The 19,649-nt window shown below is 44.0% G+C and overlaps 1 protein-coding gene across 5 annotated transcripts in view; it reads right to left on the bottom strand.

The window, feature by feature from the left end:
• Positions 1 to 533: 533 nt before the first annotated feature.
• Positions 534 to 19,649, bottom strand: part of SLCO2B1 (solute carrier organic anion transporter family member 2B1) — a 218,952-nt gene continuing 199,836 nt past the window's right edge. For 2 of the 5 annotated variants that reach the window (XM_077298836.1, XM_077298835.1), the window contains exon 15: positions 534 to 1,413. In XM_077298836.1, the coding sequence (XP_077154951.1) occupies positions 1,227 to 1,413 (187 nt within the window). In that variant the 3' untranslated portion in view covers positions 534 to 1,226. The remainder of the gene's footprint in view (positions 1,414 to 19,649) is intronic. The other 3 variants (XM_077298838.1, XM_077298839.1, XM_077298837.1) reach the window with 2 other exon arrangements.

The following is a 19,649-nucleotide window of genomic DNA, read 5'->3' as shown; positions in this document are numbered from 1 at the left end:
AAGATAGCAGCCTAAGCTGAAGTTTCCTTTATGGGATATAAAACAAGTAAAGGCCAACTGGAGCAAGGGTAGCAGCTGATGAAGATGTTTTATTTTATTGGACTATAAAGCAAGTAAAGACCAAATGAAGCAGGAAAAGCAGTTGGAGGTTTTGTTTCCTTTATGGAACATAGAATAATTACAGGGAAACTAAAGCCAAGATTGCAGCTAAAGGTAAAGTTTCCTTTATGGAATATAGAGCAAGTAAAGGCCAACTGGAGCTAGAATAGCAGCTGAAGGTAAAGTTTGTTTTGTGGAATAAAGAATAAGTAAATTCCAACTGCAGCTAGAATAGCAACTTAAATTGAAGTTTCCTTTCTAGAATACAGAGCAAGTAAAATCAATTGGAACTAGGATATCAGCCACAAGTAAACATGAATTTATAGAATATACGGCAAATAAAGACTAGGTTTAGCTAGAATAACAGCTGCATGTGTACAAAGGAAAGTTTCCTTTATATAAAGTAAATCAATTAAATGGACTATGATAGCAGCTGAAGGTAACATTTCTTTTATGGAATATACGGTAAGTAGAGGCCAACTAGAGCAAGAACAGCAGCTTAAGTTGAAATTCATTCACAAAATGTCAATAAGTTAAACTGGATCTAGAATAACCGTTTATGTCTTATACAGAATGTTCTGAATTGTATCCATTCACATGTTTGACTATTTTTATGACTTTGGTCCCGCAAATTTCAGCATTAGGTTCATCATTAACCACTTCATAATTTTCCATTTCTCCTGAATCAATAAAAAAATGCATAATAGGTGGAATTTGTGAGATAAGTTATGTTCTTACTATATCATGTCTATGCCCAAACCACGAGGAAGCTTCTCGGACCTGTTTGCCTCAGCAGATACAGTATATGTTCAGCTCTATTGAAAAAAGTAACATTTATCACCAAGCAATCATCAGAACAAATACAAAGGAAGTTTATGACGGAAGCTGTTGGGTAATCCTTGGTCCTTGGACTTGTCTCTTTCCATGTAATATTTTTGAAACATTTGTAGCTTGTTCAGCAATTTTTTCCAAAAAGACATAATGGGGAAAAAAGAGGTTATTGCCAAATATCACCGCTGGAGATGAGAGGTTTCTAGTGAACTTCTATTGCCACGTCCCAAGTATTCGGTCATGTCCAACACTCATAGCACGAATTCTGCATCCCCATGGAACTTCCCGTCATTGATCTAAGCAGCCTCCTCCTTATCCCTCCCTGGGACAATGATAAGATTTTCCTGCTTTTCATTTAATTTATGCATCGCTGGATTTTGTTCGTCCTCTATCTTGACCTTTTCTTTGTGACGTAACACAAAGTAAACCGCAATGAAGAAGATCAAAGCTCCAATTTCAAAGAGAATCTGCAAGCCGATGTACCTGCGGAGAACAAAAGCCAGATGGGTGAAAGTGAAGATCATAGAGCACCGAGCCGCATTAATAATATTATGTATGCACAGCCAGACTCAGCAACAATGTAGATCTGTTCAATTTAGCTGAAGAGTCATTAGCACAATGTACTGTAAAACCGCTAGATCTAATAAATGCTTCTGCACAAAACTACATGTAAATCGGTGATACTGACTAGACATGAGCGAAAAGTCGGCAAAATTCGGTCACAGTTCGGTAAATGATCGTGTTCCACTAATGCTTTTGTTAGGACTTTGCTTAGGATAGTGGAGCTGCCTGGACATGTTTTATGAGAGAAGGGGATGTGTCTACATCAGAGGAGCGGCAGAGTGTAATTTTTTTCCTCCAATATCTTAATGTGTATACATTTTGGCAGCCAATCAGGGCACAGAAATTATCCACAATGTCCTGACATAAGGGCTTTTGTCATTTGCGACTGAAGTCACATGTTCTTCTCCATATAATAAGCGGACATGTTGTATTGCTGGCACAATTTTCTCAGTGTAACAGTGCAGAGAGGCTAGTCCTACAAGTTGTCATATTGTTAAATAGGATCCTGTCCTGTGAGAAATCGACCTTCCGACATCTAACTAGTTTGTGCTAATAGTGTTGTGCAGGCAGGAGTCCACATTTCCTACTACAAATTGTTTACTCTAAATCTATGTTGCAGTCAGGATTCAGGAGGCCCATTTGCTATTCAAAATAGATGGGGATAATATTGAGGTGCAGCAAGGAGGCCCCATTTGCTATTCAAAATAGATGGGGATAATATTGAGGTGCAGCAAGGAGGCCCCATTTGCTAATCAAAATCGTTAGGTCTAATTTTTAGATTCCTCCAGGAGGCCCCATTTAGTACTCAAGACCATTAGGATTAATATTGTTGTTCAGGCACACTATCTCAGAAAATAAATACAGATTGTTCATTTAGTAACAGGTGATTGACAGCTGTGGGCCTAGGGTTGTGAAACAGCTGGTTAAAAGAGGGGAAGAGTACATACCACATGAGTGGGAAAAAGTGAGGTCATGATGGAAGGGGGAATAGGCTTGGTGTATGACATGTACGTGGGTAATGTATTAATGTGAATGAAAGCTCAACTGAACAAATACCATCTTGTCCTATCCAAAGACCACTGACAACATGTTACTAGAAGGACTACTCCATTCCTTTTCTTTAGCAGCCGCACAAAGGTACGCCTTGTAGATGAGGGCCAGAAAGATCATGTGCTCCAGTGGATAACAAGCACTGCATCAAGTGGGCTCTCCTCCTCTTCCTCCATCTTAACATCACAAGCCGTACAATCCTCAAAGGTGGCACCCAAATAATGATTGTTTCCACCCTTATCACAACTTTCAAACAGCACAACTGACTGTGGAGAACCACAGATGGGCCATTCAGTGGAGCTTTTCACACATTCTATTCCATGGCCATCAGAGGTCTACTGCAAAGATTCACAGAATCCAGAGGAGGAAAGCATCTGCACTGATGCCCAAATTTTTTTCCTGTTGGAGCCAGGGTAGGACAAAGTAGGGTCCGAGCAGAGTCCAGACCCTCGCCACCAGACATTAACCACCAAGTGATCCTAATGAGACTGAGATACCTGAGTGGCAAACGCAGACTGTACTGTGCTGCCAGAGCAGGAATGGGAGGAGGGTGACTCTCAGGGTGAGGAGAGGGAGAATAGAGAGGATGACTATGAGGTTGTAGATCCAACTTTGTGTGAACCTAGAGGCATTTAGCTCAGTAGCTCAGCAGAGGAGGTGGAGGAGGAGGAAAATAAGAAGATTATGTTGTGGCTTGCTGTAAAGACATGGAGTGATGCAACCATGGCAAGCAGTGCATCCTCAGCCACAACTGTGGCTGAAGCCAGCATCGGTCATGAGTCTGCAGCTCACAGGGGCAGCAAGGGTTGCCTAGCCTGGCCCTTTTTTGAGACTGCAAAAGATGACCCAACTCAAGTTATCTGCCAACTTTGGAAAAAACATCTCAGTAGAGGCAAAAATTGCAATAATTTTACTACTTCATGCATGAACCTTAACATGTGCAATCGACATGCCTTAGTCTGGGAATCTATACTTTCTATCTATACTATCTATCTATACTCCATCACAGTGGCAAGTGTTCTGACACAGTTCTCTGGCTGCAGAAATACCACTTGTTTACCCCCTACAGTCAGTGTGAGTGAGAGCCCATCAGCTCTTATGGAAGTGGAAATCCCTACTGTTTTTGTTTCACCGAGCAAACCACATATTTCTCAATCCACCATACCATCTCTGCCTACACCTTACTTACAGTCCAGCAGTTTGTCCTGTTCACCCTACTTCATCCTTTCTCAGCACAGTAGCCAGACCTTGGTCCTGAAGTTATGGTCACATAAAAGAATATTTCCTCCTACACATGCCAAAGCTAAGAGCTTGACCTCCACTGTCATGAATCCCCAATGGCTAGGGATAGCACAGGACAAGCAAAGTACAAATAATTAACGGACGAGCTCTAGGGTGATGGAACCTGGGCTGACCGCTGCCCTACGCCTGACAAACGCAACTAGAGATAGCCAGGGAGCGTGCCTACGTTGGTTCTAGACGCCACGCACCAGCCTAAGAGCTAACTAGTACTGCAGAGAGAATAAGACCTCACTTGCCTCCAGAGGAATGAACCCCAAAAGATATAGTTGCCCCCTCACATGTATTGACGGTGAAATGAGAGGAAGGCACACACATAGAGATGATATATATAGCTTTAGCAAATTGAGGCCCGCTGTAAACTAGAAAGCAGAAAGATACAAAAGGGGACTGAGCGGTCAGCAAAAAACCCTAATCAAAAATACCATCCTGAGATTACAAGAACCCATGTGCCAACTCATGGCACATGGGGAGAACCTCAGTCCACTAGAGCTACCAGCTAGCATAGAGACATAATAAGCCAGCTGGACAAAAAAACAAACAACTGAAAATCAGCACTTAGCTTATCCTGAAAGATCTGGGAGCAGGTAGGCAGGAACCAAACAGAGCACATCTGAATACATTGATAGCCAGCAAGGGAATGACAGAAAGGCCAGGTAAAATAGGAAACACCCAGCCTCTGATGGACAGGTGGAAACCAAAGGCCGCAACCCACCAAAGTCACCCAGTACCAGCAGCAACCACCAGAGGGAGCCCACAAACAGAATCCACAACAGTACCCCCCCCTTGAGGAGGGGTCACCGAACCCTCACGAGAACCCCCAGGGCGATCAGGGTGAGCTCTATGGAAGGCGCGGACCAAATCAGTCGCATGAACATCGGAGGCGACCACCCAGGAATTATCCTCCTGACCATAACCCTTCCACTTAACCAAATACTGGAGTTTGCGTCTGGAAACACGAGAATCCAAGATCTTCTCAACAACATACTCCAATTCTCCCTCCACCAGCACCGGAGCAGGAGGCTCAACCGAAGGAACAACGGGTACCTCATACCTCCGCAACAACGACCGATGGAACACATTATGAATAGCAAACGATGCTGGGAGATCCAAACGAAAAGATACAGGGTTAAGAATCTCCGAGATCCTATAAGGACCGATGAACCGAGGCTTGAACTTAGGAGAAGAGACCTTCATAGGGACAAAACGAGAAGACAACCACACCAAATCCCCAACAAGAAGTCGGGGACCCACGCGGCGACGGCGATTAGCAAACTGCTGAGTCTTCTCCTGAGATAACTTCAAATTGTCCACCACCTGATTCCAAATCTGATGTAGCCTGTCCACCACCACGTCCACTCCAGGACAATCCGAAGACTCCACCTGACCAGAGGAAAAACGAGGATGAAACCCCGAATTACAAAAAAAAGGAGAGACCAACGTGGCAGAACTAGCCCGATTATTAAGAGCAAATTCGGCCAGTGGCAAAAAAGCAACCCAGTCATCTTGATCAGCAGAAACAAAACACCTCAAATAAGTTTCCAAGGTCTGATTAGTTCGCTCCGTCTGGCCATTCGTCTGAGGATGGAATGCAGACGAAAAAGACAAATCAATGCCCATCTTGGCACAAAACGTCCGCCAAAATCTAGACACAAACTGGGATCCCCTGTCAGAAACAATATTCTCCGGAATCCCATGCAAACGAACCACATTCTGAAAAAATAAAGGGACCAACTCAGAGGAGGAGGGCAACTTAGGCAAGGGCACCAAATGAACCATCTTAGAAAAGCGGTCACAAACAACCCAGATAACGGACATTTTCTGTGAAACCGGGAGATCAGAAATAAAATCCATGGAAATGTGCGTCCAAGGCCTCTTCGGGATGGGCAAGGATAACAACAACCCACTGGCCCGAGAACAGCAAGGCTTAGCTCGAGCACACACTTCACAAGACTGCACAAAGGTACGCACATCCCTAGACAAGGAAGGCCACCAAAAAGACCTGGCCACCAAGTCTCTAGTACCAAATATTCCAGGATGACCAGCCAACACAGAAGAATGGACCTCGGAGATGACTCTACTGGTCCAATCATCCGGGACAAACAGTCTTTCTGGTGGACAACGATCCGGTTTATCCACCTGAAACTCCTGCAATGCACGTCGCAAGTCCGGGGATACGGCGGACAATATTACCCCATCCCTAAGGATACCAGTAGGTCCAGAGTCTCCAGGAGAGTCAGGCACAAAACTCCTGGAAAGAGCATCTGCCTTTACATTCTTTGAACCTGGCAGGTATGAAACCACGAAATTGAAACGAGAAAAAAAACAACGACCAACGAGCCTGTCTAGGATTCAAACGCCTGGCAGACTCAAGGTAAATGAGATTCTTGTGATCAGTCAAGACCACCACACGATGTTTAGCACCCTCAAGCCAATGACGCCACTCCTCAAATGCCCACTTCATGGCCAAAAGCTCCCGATTACCCACATCATAATTGCGCTCGGCGGGCGAGAATTTTCTAGAGAAGAATGCACATGGCTTCATCACCGAGCCATTAGAACTTCTCTGCGACAAAACCGCCCCCGCTCCAATCTCGGAAGCATCAACCTCAACCTGAAAAGGAAGTGAAACATCTGGTTGACACAACACAGGAGCAGAAGAAAACCGGCGCTTAAGTTCCTGAAAGGCCTCCACAGCCGCAGGAGACCAATCAGCAACATCAGCACCCTTTTTAGTCAAATCAGTCAAAGGTTTAACAATACTGGAAAAATTAGCAATGAACCGACGATAAAAATTAGCAAACCCCAAGAACTTCTGAAGGCTCTTAACAGATGTAGGTTGTGTCCAGTCACAAATAGCCTGAACCTTGACGGGATCCATCTCAATAGTAGAAGGAGAAAAAATGTACCCCAAAAAAGAAATCTTCTGGACTCCGAAGAGACACTTTGAGCCCTTCACAAACAGAGAATTGGCCCGCAGAACCTGAAACACCTTCCTGACCTGTAGAACATGAGACTCCCAGTCATCAGAAAACACCAAAATATCATCCAAATACACAATCATAAACTTATCCAGATATTCACGGAAAATATTGTGCATAAAGGACTGAAAGACTGACGGAGCATTGGAGAGTCCAAAAGGCATTACCAAATACTCAAAATGGCCCTCAGGCGTATTAAATGCGGTTTTCCACTCATCACCCTGTTTTATCCGCACCAGATTATACGCACCGCGAAGATCTATCTTAGTGAACCACCTAGCCCCCTTAATGCGAGCAAACAAATCAGTTAATAATGGCAATGGATACTGATATTTGACTGTAATCTTATTCAGAAGGCGATAATCTATACAAGGCCTCAGGGAACCATCTTTTTTAGCCACGAAAAAAAAACCTGCTCCCAGAGGGGACGAAGATGGACGAATATGTCCCTTTTCCAAGGACTCCTTAATATAATTCCGCATAGCAGTATGCTCTGGCAGTGACAGATTAAATAAAAGACCCTTAGGGAACTTACTGCCAGGAATCAATTCTATAGCACAGTCACACTCTCTATGAGGAGGGAGCGAATTGAGCTTAGGCTCCTCAAAAACATCCCTATAGTCAGACAAAAACGCAGGGATCTCAGAAGGAGTAGATGAAGCAATTGAAATCGGAGGTGCATCACCATGAACCCCCTGACATCCCCAGCTTAACACAGACATTGTTTTCCAGTCCAGGACAGGATTATGAGTTTGTAACCATGGCAGCCCCAGCACTAGTACATCATGTAAATTATACAGTACAAGGAAGCGAATCACCTCCTGATGAACGGGAGTCATGCGCATGGTCACTTGTGTCCAGTACTGCGGTTTATTCATAGCCAATGGTGTAGAGTCAATTCCCTTCAGAGGAATAGGAACTTCCAGAGGCTCCAGACTAAAACCGCAGCGTTTAGCAAATGACCAATCCATAAGACTCAGGGCAGCGCCCGAATCCACATAGGCCTCGACGGAAATGGATGACAGTGAACAAATCAGAGTTACAGACAAAATGAACTTAGGCTGCAGAGTACCAATGGCAAAAGATTTATCAACCCTTTTTGTGCGTTTAGAGCATGCTGATATAACATGAGCTGAATCACCACAAAAACACAATCCATTTTTCCGCCTATAATTTTGCCGTTCACTTCTGGACTGAATTCTATCACATTGCATAGTCTCAGGTGTCTGTTCAGAAGACACCGCCAACTGGTGCACGGGTTTGCGCTCCCGTAAACGCCGATCAATCTGAATGGCCATAGCCATAGACTCATTCAGACCTGTAGGCGTAGGGAACCCCACCATAATATCCTTAATGGCCTCAGAAAGACCATTTCTGAAGTTTGCAGCCAGGGCGCACTCATTCCACTGAGTAAGCACCGACCATTTCCGAAACTTTTGACAATATATTTCCGCTTCATCATGCCCCTGAGAGAGGGCTAATAAAGCCTTTTCAGCCTGAATCTCCAGGTTAGGTTCCTCATAGAGCAATCCCAATGCCAGAAAAAACGCATCCACACTGAGCAATGCAGGATCCCCTGGTGCCAATGCAAATGCCCAATTCTGAGGGTCGCCCCGCAGGAAAGATATTACAATCTTGACCTGTTGAGCAGGGTCTCCAGAGGAGCGAGATTTTAAAGAAAGAAACAATTTACAATTGTTCCTGAAATTCAGGAAGGTAGATCTATCTCCAGAAAAGAACTCTGGAATAGGAATTCTAGGTTCAGACATGGGAGTGTGAACAACAAAATCCTGTATGTTTTGAACTTTTGCCGCGAGATTACTCAGGCTGGAAGCCAAACTCTGGACATCCATGTTAAACAGCTAAGATCAGAGCCATTCAAGGGTTAAGAGGAGGTAAGAAGCAGCTAGACAGCAATTAAGGGCTAGGCAGCAAAACTCTGAAGGGGAAAAAAAAAAAAAAAAAAATTTCCCTTAAACAATTCTATTTCTCCTGCTTCAGCCCAAAATATTAACACTTTGTGGGCCGGCTATACTGTCATGAATCCCCAATGGCTAGGGATAGCACAGGACAAGCAAAGTACAAATAATTAACGGACGAGCTCTAGGGTGATGGAACCTGGGCTGACCGCTGCCCTACGCCTGACAAACGCAACTAGAGATAGCCAGGGAGCGTGCCTACGTTGGTTCTAGACGCCACGCACCAGCCTAAGAGCTAACTAGTACTGCAGAGAGAATAAGACCTCACTTGCCTCCAGAGGAATGAACCCCAAAAGATATAGTTGCCCCCTCACATGTATTGACGGTGAAATGAGAGGAAGGCACACACATAGAGATGATATATATAGCTTTAGCAAATTGAGGCCCGCTGTAAACTAGAAAGCAGAAAGATACAAAAGGGGACTGAGCGGTCAGCAAAAAACCCTAATCAAAAATACCATCCTGAGATTACAAGAACCCATGTGCCAACTCATGGCACATGGGGAGAACCTCAGTCCACTAGAGCTACCAGCTAGCATAGAGACATAATAAGCAAGCTGGACAAAAAACCAAACAACTGAAAATCAGCACTTAGCTTATCCTGAAAGATCTGGGAGCAGGTAGGCAGGAACCAAACAGAGCACATCTGAATACATTGATAGCCGGCAAGGGAATGACAGAAAGGCCAGGTAAAATAGGAAACACCCAGCCTCTGATGGACAGGTGGAAACCAAAGGCCGCAACCCACCAAAGTCACCCAGTACCAGCAGCAACCACCAGAGGGAGCCCACAAACAGAATCCACAACACTCCACCATTTCCAATCTGTTGGCCACGGATATGCTGCCTTTCCGCCTGGTGGATACAGACGGTTTCTGAAAGTTGATAACCGTTGCAGTCCCTCAGTACCAGTTGCCCAGTTGCCATTACTTCTCTAAAAAAGCTGTGCCTGCACTACATCAGAATATTGCACACAACATCACCTGTACCCCCCCAAAATCTATGCAGTAAAGAATAGTAATAACGGTCCTAGGAGCGCTGGAAATGAGACCAGAACAAGGATTTTAGTGTTGAACCCTCTCAACGGTTTTAACCGTTGAAACGCGTTGTGTTCAACACTAAAATCCTTGTTTTGGTCTCATTTCCAGCGCTCCTAGGACTGTTATTACTATTCTTTACTGCATTTTGTATCCTCCTAGAAGGTTAACAGCTGGAGCTGCGGTGGACCCTTTCCATTAATTTTAACTGTGACCCTCACAGCGCTCCCCAGTGACCGCTTTCTTTTCCCTTGAATCCCAAAAAATCTATGTCAGCCAGGGTGCATTTCACCACTGACAGCTGGAAGAGTAAACATAGGCAGGGGAATTACATTTTGCTAATTGGGCACTGGGTAACTCTGGTGGCTGTGGGGGCACTCCACACATGTTGCATCGACTGTGGCAGCAGCAACGAGCCCTGGTACAGTATGTCCTTTTGAATAGCCTGGGCTTACGCAATCTGTACGTGGTGCAAATCATGCTTGCGGAGTGGGCACAGATGAATGACCTCTGCACCCTTTTGCACAGTTTAAAATTGCTACTAAGATGACTATCGCTGAAGATGCGACCATCATCATCACTATTCCTGTCATCTACATGCTAAAGCACTCTTTGAATAGTTCGCTGTAGAGGTGGTGGTCCCCGAGGAAGAGTTGGAAAAGGAGGAGGATGCGGAATGGATAACAATATCTCTAAGTTCTGGACTGTTGTTGCACATGCAGGTGCCATTGGATGGTGGATTGCAGTGATCGAGGGGAGCTCATGGTACCATACAAACTGTTAATGAAGGTGCAGGAGGCAAAGAACAAATGGATGAGGATGAGGAGGAAGAGGTGATGGGTGCGCAAAAGTCAGGAGATGAAGAGGATAATGATCTCCTCTCTGTTGTCCGTGGTTGGTGGTAGGGGAAAGAGAAAGCAACCGTAACTGTTACCCCACCACCAACACACCATGGTTTTTGACCTCAAGGAAGCACCCGACACATGAGCACCTTCTTGCTGCCCTATCTGCAACATGATGTCTGTATTGTTAGGATTAGAAATAGTGCTGACTATAGGGTTGCCACTCTGTTAGATCCATGGTACAAGAGTAAATTTTGCCAGATGCTTCCTACCTGGAAAGGGACACGCGCATGGTAGAGTATCAAAACATGCTTATAGACGGTTGTGATGGTGTGATATGTTATGTGGGTATCATTTTGTGTATATTTATATTATACTGATTGTTCTCTTGTAGTATGAGTTATTTGCCAATTGATGAATGGCTGTTATTTGCCATCTGATATCAGCCCCCACATTCCTGTACTGTTATCTCTCCACAGGGTCAGTGAATAAACCTGTTTGCTAATATGCTAATGACATACTGAACTAGCTTGTTGAAACAATGACCCCCTGTAGTGCCTTTATCCACCAGGCACCTTTGTCAGGTGTGGGAGGCCTGAAAAGCACCACAACCTGTTTGACTACTCCTGGAGATAAGAAGAGGACAGGAGCTGGGGGGAAATCAGATCCTGTGTGGAACCCATGATGTGAAGACAGCACTTCAGAGAGAGAAAGAAGGGAATATGGACTGTTATCCTCTGTGCTGGATTGTTGGACTTTTATCCTATTACTGAACTGCATTTGTGTTCTGGAATATTTTATCCTTTGTGTGGTGGATCGTATATATGGACCTTTCGTACTTTTGCCTAAATACAGGTCTTGGGATTGTTCACTATTCTCTTGCTCTGTTGATTATGTGATACCAGAGAAGGAACCTGTGACAACTGGTGACAAGCAGCGGGATCAACAGAGCGTAACCTAATGGAGAACCACCCACAGAGTGAGTACATAAATTGCACTGTATCCAGTTTACAGGAGAGAGCCAGAGACTTGGGCCTGAACTACCAGGGACTGACTAAAGAGGCCTTAATTGACCTACTGGTGGGTGCCAGCCAGACCTCCTACTCCCATATGTCTGAAGGACGAGCACTGGAGACGAGGACCCCCACCCCAAAAAGCCAGTGGGTGGTGTGGTACAAAGAAGAGATGGCGGTTCTGGGCCCAGGCGTCTCTCAGGAGTACAAGGAGGAGGCTGCCCGCCAGGCACAGCGGAGACAAGAAGCAATGGAGCTTGAAAGAGGGAGTAAAGCAATGTGGAATGTAAACCTAACGATCCGGGAGCCTGTACAGATCACCCGGACAGAGTTTAAGTCATTTGATGAGGCTTCCGAAGATGTGGAGGGGTTCTTCAAGGACTCTGAGCAGCAGTGTGCTGTGATGGAGGTGCCCCACTCTGGCTGGATGCGTTTGTTAGTGGGACTCCTGAACGGTAGCCTGGCGGAGGCTTACCGAACCATTGACTCACAGCGGAATTGGGATTATAACATTGTAAAGCGGACTATCCTGGATTACCATGCTATCACCCCAGACTCATATAGGGCCAAGTTCCGAGACCTCCCATGCACTTCGGGGGGATCGTTTAGGATGTATGCACATAAGATGTCCCAGGCATGTCGGAGATGGCTGGAAGCAGAAAATGCCTTTACTGTGGAAGATGTTATACAGGCGTTCCTTATAGAACAATTTCTTGTCAAGTGCCCCGCAGAGGTACGGGAATGGGTCCGGGAGCGCACGCCATGCACCGTGGATAGAGCTGCAGCCCTGGCCGATGAAGCCCTTACTATCAGCCCGCAATGGAGGAGGCTTCTGGACAATGAACCACAGCCTTCTCCTGCACCCCGTCCCCCTCCGATTATATCTGCCCCTCCACCCAGCCGCAGGCCGATGACAATCACAGCTCATAATCCTGGGCCCCAACAGTTCCGACCACGACCTGGGGGTATCACAGAGAGGAGATGTTACGGGTGTGGGCAACCTGGACATTTGCAGTCTGGCTGTCCCTGAAGGATTTGGAGGGAGCCCCACGCAGCCCCACCTCGTCCAGTGCATCTTGTGTACTCCATCCCGCCTGAGGAAGAGCTACCACCACCCCCACCAGAGTGGATCACTGACCACGGCACCATAGATACCCCTCCTGGAGTGTATGGACTCCGGCCTTTGTCCATCAGAAATACACAGCAACGGCATTGCCACCTGCAGGATGTCTTAATTGATGGATACAAAGTGTCGGGATTTAGAGACACGGGGGCATTCCTGACTATCGCTGACCCCCGTGTGGTTCGACCCGAGGCAATTCACCAGGGCCTGGGAATTCCCATTGTCCTGGCGGGGGGTGTCCACAAATATATACAGAGAGCTTTGGTACTTTTGGATTTTGGTTTTGGAGAAAAACTGTGTTGGATTGGAGTTATGGGAGGACTTCCTGCAGATATCCTCCTTGGGAATGACATTGGGGAGTTGCAAAGTCATTTTGTGGGAGCAGAAGGTCCATGGGCCTCTCACACTTCTGAAAGAACAATTGGAGGGAGATATCGCAGATATCGTAACACCCATCATTCCCTACGTTCTAGAGTTCAGAGACTGTCTCGCCCAGCTAGCTACCTTGGCTAATGAACATGTCTTGCTCACTTATTATGAGGGGGGAGAGGTTGTGATGGTGTGATATGTTATGTGGGTATCATTTTGTGTATATTTATATTTTACTGATTGTTCTCTTGTAGTATGAGTTATTTGCCAATTGATGAATGGCTGTTATTTGCCATCTGATATCAGCCCCCATTCCTGTACTGTTATCTCTCCACAGGGTCAGTGGATAAACCTGTTTGCTAATATGCTTATGACATATTAAACTAGCTTGTTGAAACAATGACCCCCTGTAGTGCCTTAATCCACCAGGCACCTTTGTCAGGTGTGGGAGGCCTGAAAACCACCACAACCTGTCTGACTACTCCTGGAGATAAGGAGAGGACAGGGGCTGGGGGGAAATCAGATCCTGTGTGGAACCCATGATGTGAAGACAGCACGTCAGAGAGAGAAAGAAGGGAATATGGACTGTTATCCTCTGTGCTGGATTGTTGGACTTTTATCCTATTACTGAACTGCATTTGTTTTCTGAAATATTTTATCCTTTGTGTGGTGGATCGTATATATATATGGACCTTTCGTACTTTTGCCTAAATAAAGGTCTTGGGATTGTTCACTATTCTCTTGCTCTGTTGATTGTGTGATACCGGAGAAGAAACCGGTGACAACAATCTTGTCTATAAGAGTGGTTTTCCCAAAGACAGCAGAGAGGCACACATTGTTCATTACAGTTACAGACTTCCAACCCTGGGATCGTCAAGTCATCAACGCAAAAACATTAGCAGCAGCAACAGTGTATGTGGCATGTTCAATTTCTTTGAGTTGTTTCACCCATTTTTAAGACCAGCCCGTACACTAGCAGAACAGAGTACACGTCTGACATGTTGTGAACGACTGGAGAGGATGGTGCAGGAGTATCTCAAGCTCAATATCAATGCCATCAGGGGGAATTTGAACCCTTTTGAATCTGGGTCTTCTAAAATGGAAAAGTGGCCTGAGCTCACCTCTCACGCCTCGGAGGTTTTGTCATGCCCGGCAGATAGTGTTCTCTCATAACGTCTTTTCAGCGCTGCTGTCGTGTCTTCATAGAAAAGTGCATTTTGCTGTCCCCTAAAAGTGTAGATGGCCTAACTTTCATCAAAATGAACTAGTCATAGATATCCAATGACTTTTACACCCCGGTCGCAGACAAGGTGATGGTGTAGTTTTTAGTGTAATGCATTGATCTCGTGTTACTGCAGTCTGCAACACCTTTTTCATGGTTTCTGTGCTTGCTGTTGCTCCTGCTGCTGATGTCACACAAAAATTTTTGAAATGTGGAGACTCCAAGTTGGGTCTCCATCTGTTGAGTTGCCGGTACTGGAAGGGGTGTCAGAGCCCCATTATACTGTTTCTACTCTGTGGAAATTGATGCTACTTTAGTGGTGTGTGGCAACAATCTTTTGAACTGTGGAGACTCCAAGTTGGGTCTCCATCTGGTTTGTTGTCTGAATTTGGCAGGAGTCTCAGAGCATCACGCCTTCACCTGTCACTTATCCACTTTGTACAAGAATGTAACTACTATAATACTGTCCCTTATGTACATAGGAGCAGTATTATAGTAGTTATATTCTTGTACATAGGAGCAGTATTATAGTAGTTATATTCTTGTACATAGGATCAGTATTATAGTAGTTATATTCTTGTACATAGGGGCAGTATTATAGTAGTTATATTCTTGTACATAGGGGGCAGTATTATAGTAGTTATATTCTTGTACATAGGGGCAGTATTATAGTAGTTATATTCTTGTACATAGGGGCAGTATTATAGTAGTTATATTCTTGTACATAGGAGCAGTATTATAGTAGTTATATTCCTGTACATAGGAGCAGTATTATAGCGGTTATATTCTTGTACATAGGGGCAGTATTATAGTAGTTATATTCTTGTACAGAGGAGCAGTATTACAGTAGTTATATTCTTGTATATAGGGGCAGAATTATAGTAGTTATATTCTTGTACATAGGGGCAGTATTATAGTAGTTATATTCTTGTACATAGGGGCAGTATTATAGTAGTTATATTCTTGTACATAGGAGCAGTATTATAGTGGTTATATTCTTGTACATAGGGGCAGTATTATAGTAGTTATATTCTTGTACATAGGAGCAGTATTATAGTAGTTATATTCTTGTACATAGGAGCAGTATTATAGCGGTTATATTCTTGTACATAGGGGCAGTATTATAGTGAGTATTACTATTTATGCATTTATTTATGTATTGGGCATTGTTGGACATGTGCTCAGTGTGGATATCCTCATTTAAACCTTGGACTGCTAAGTATTTATCCTCTATTGATATTTGCAAGTTTTTTATTATTTTCAATAAAACTCTTTCTGCTAAACCACCATGTGGTATTATTACCTATTCAATATGGTTTTTGATGAGTGTCTCCACTTGAGCTTGTGTTAGATGCACATACACACATATATATATATATATATATATATATATATTTTTTTTTTTTTTATTGATATGTATTCTTATTTGTGATCTATTGCTACTCACTGGGATTTTTCTTGGGTTTATTTTACTCTCTGGAGCCTGCTTTATTCATATCTTCATATACAGGGGATATTGACTATTTGTTTGGGTATGTTTTACATGCTTTTTAAATGTTTTTATGTTTTTGTAAACACTTTTTTTGCCTCAATAAAGCAATGTTCACTTTATTTATTCAGGTTGTAAGTGCACTTCATTTGCGCTACTTTTTTCTCTTTTTTCTAGGCAGTATTATTGTAGTTATATTCTTGTACATAGGAGCAGTATTATAGTAGTTATATTCTTGTACATAGGGGCAGTATTATAGTAGTTATATTCTTGTACATAGGAGCAGTATTATAGTAGTTATATTCTTGTACATAGGGGCAGTATTATAGTAGTTATATTCTTGTACATAGGAGCAGTATTGTAGTAGTTATATTCTTATTTTTATGAGCAGTATTATAGTAGTTATATTCTTGTACATAGGAGCAGTATTGTAGTAGTTATATTCTTATTTTTATGAGCAGTATTATAGTACCGTATTTTCCGGCGTATAAGACGACTTTTTAACCCCCGAAAATCTTCTTAAAAGTCGGGGGTCGTCTTATACGCCGGGAATCGTCTTGTACGCCGGTGTATATGGTGGGTGGGGAGGGGGAGTGATCCTGATGACGAGGGGGCGTCTCACAGGAAAGTGAGTAATCCCCATTACCTTATCCTAGCGGTGCAGCGTGGGGGTGTCAGTGCTGGGAGCGGCGGCGGCTGCTGTGTTCTGGTGCGGCGGCTCCTCTTCTGTGTGGGGCCTCTGTGCTGTGGGGTGGCGGCGGCAGCGGCGTATCTTTATCCAGTTGGGGCTCCTCCGGCATCTCCTTAGCCCTGGAGGCCCCGCCGCAACTCCATCGGTGCAATGTGGTGGCCTCCGGGAAAATGGCCGCTGCTCAGATTCAGATCTCGTGTCCCGAGATTTCGGGACGAGATCTGAATCTGAGCAGCGGCCATTTTCCCGGAGGCCACCGCATCGCACCTATTGAGCTGCCTCCGGGAAAATGGCCGCTGCATTGCACCGATGGAGTTGCGGCGGGGCCTCCAGGGCTAAGGAGATGCCGGAGGAGCCCCAACTGGATAAAGATATGCCGCCGCCACCGCCACCCCACAGCACAGAGGCCCCACACAGAAGAGGAGCCGCCGCACCAGAGCACAGCAGCCGCCGCACCAGAGCACAGCAGCCGCCGCCGCCACTCCCAGCACTGAGACCCCCACGCTGCACCGCTACGATAAGGTAATGGGGGATACTCACTTTCCTGTGAGACGCCCCCTCGTCATCAGGATCACTCCCCCCCCCCCCAAAAGGCACATATTCACCGGCCCTATAAGACGACATAGGGTGTATAAGAAGACCCCCGACTTTTAAGAAGATTTTATATTTTAACTGGTAAAGTTGGGGGGTCGTCTTATACGCCCAGTCGTCTTATACGCCGGAAAATACGGTAGTTATATTCTTGTACATAGGAGCAGTATTGTAGTAGTTATATTCTTATTTTTATGAGCAGTATTATAGTAGTTATATTCCTGTACATAGGAGCAGTATTATAGTAGTTATATTCTTGTACATAGGAGCAGTATTATAGTAGTTATATTCTTGTACATAGGAGCAGTATTATAGTAGTTATATTCTTGTACATAGGAGCAGTATTATAGTAGTTATATTCTTGTACATAGGAGCAGTATTATAGTAGTTATATTCTTGTACATAGGGGTAGTATTATAGTAGTTATATTCTTGTACATAGGAGTAGTATTATAGTAGTTATATTCCTGTACATTGGGGCAGTATTATAGTAGTTATATTCTTGTACATAGGGGCAGTATTATAGTAGTTATATTCTTGTACATAGGGGCAGTAGTATAGTAGTTATATTCTTGTACATAGGAGCAGTATTATAGTAGTTATATTCTTGTACATAGGGGCAGTATTATAGTAGTTATATTCCTGTACATAGGGGCAGTATTATAGTAGTTATATTCTTGTACATAGGAGCAGTATTATAGTAGTTATATTCTTGTATATAGGGGCAGTATTATAGCAGTTATATTCTTGTACATAGGGGCAGTATTATAGTAGTTATATTCTTGTACATAGGAGCAGTATTATAGTAGTTATATTCTTGTACATAGGGGCAGTATTATAGCAGTTATATTCTTGTACATAGGAGCAGTATTATAGTAGTTATATTCTTGTATATAGGGGCAGTATTATAGCAGTTATATTCTTGTACATAGGGGCAGTATTATAGTAGTTATATTCTTGTACATAGGGGGCAGTATTATAGTAGTTATATTCTTGTACATAGGGGGCAGTATTATAGTAGTTATATTCTTGTACATAGGAGCAGTATTATAGTAGTTATATTCTTGTACATAGGGGCAGTATTATAGTAGTTATATTCTTGTTTTTATGATCAGTATTATAGTAGTTATATTCTTGTACATAGGAGCAGTATTATAGTAGTTATATTCTTGTACATAGGAGCAGTATTATAGTAGTTATATTCTTGTACATAGGGGCAGTATTATAGTAGTTATATTCTTGTTTTTATGAGCAGTATTATAGTAGTTATATTCTGGTATGCAGGAGCAGAATTATAGTAGTTATGTTCTTGTACATAGGGAGCAGTATTATAGTAGTTATATTTCTGTAGATAGGGGCAGTATTTTAGTAGTTATATTATTGTACTTAATGCTGCCTATCAGGGGCTGGCTGGCAATTTTCAGCCTGGGAGGCAATCACAAGGCAGTGGCCCTCGAGTTGCAGTGGCCCTCCTTTTCCCTGCTTATATCTGGCCACTGCATTAAAGTAGCAGGGATAACAGGCTTTAAAAACAGGCTGGTACACAGATATGGGAACTGAATGGAGCTTGCTGCATAGATATGGGAGCAGAATCGAGCTTACTCCAGAGATATGGGAACAGAACGGAGCTCACTACACAGATATGGGAGCAGAACCGAACTTACTAGATTCAGAAATATGGGAGCCAAACCGAACTTACTGCAAAGATATGGGAGCAGAACCGAGCTTACTACAGAGATATGGGAGCAGAACCGAGCTTACTAGATTCAGAGATATGGGAGCCGAACCGAACTTACTAGATTCAGAGATATGGGAGCCGAACCGAGCTTACTACAGAGATATGGGAGCAGAACCGAGCTAACAGCAAGGATATGGGAGCAGAACCAAGCTTACTGCAGAGATATGGGAGGAGAACGGGGCTTACTACAGAGATATGGCAGCAGAAACAAGCTTACTACAGAGATAAGGGAGCAGAACCAAGCTTTCTACAGAGATTGAAGAACAGAACCGAGCTTACTACAGAGATATGGGAGCAGAAACGAGCTTACTACAGAGATATGGGAACAGAACCGAGCTTACTACAGAGATATGGACGCAGAACCGAGCTTACTGCAAAGATATGGGAGCAGAACCAAGCTTACTACAGAGATATGGGAGCAGAACCGAGCTTAGTGCAGAGAAATGGGAGCAGAACCGAGCTTACTGCAGAGATATGGGAACAGAATCAACCTTACTACAGAGATATGGGAGCAGAACCAAACTTACTACAGAGATATGGGAGCAGAACCTAGCATACTACAGAGATAAGGGAGCAGAACCGAGCTTACTACAGAGATAAGGGAGCAGAACCGAGCTTAATAAGTCTACTACATGGAACCAAGTCTGCTACATAGAAACTGGAGCAGAACTGAGATTACGACATACATACAGTACCATAATCTAGATTACTACATTGATAGAGTACCAGAACC

Source organism: Ranitomeya variabilis, chromosome 3, assembly GCF_051348905.1.
Source record: "Ranitomeya variabilis isolate aRanVar5 chromosome 3, aRanVar5.hap1, whole genome shotgun sequence".
NCBI classification, from domain to species: Eukaryota; Metazoa; Chordata; class Amphibia; order Anura; family Dendrobatidae; genus Ranitomeya; species Ranitomeya variabilis.
Note: the sequence above shows the minus strand (reverse complement) of the source record. Positions and strands in the feature narration are given on the sequence as shown.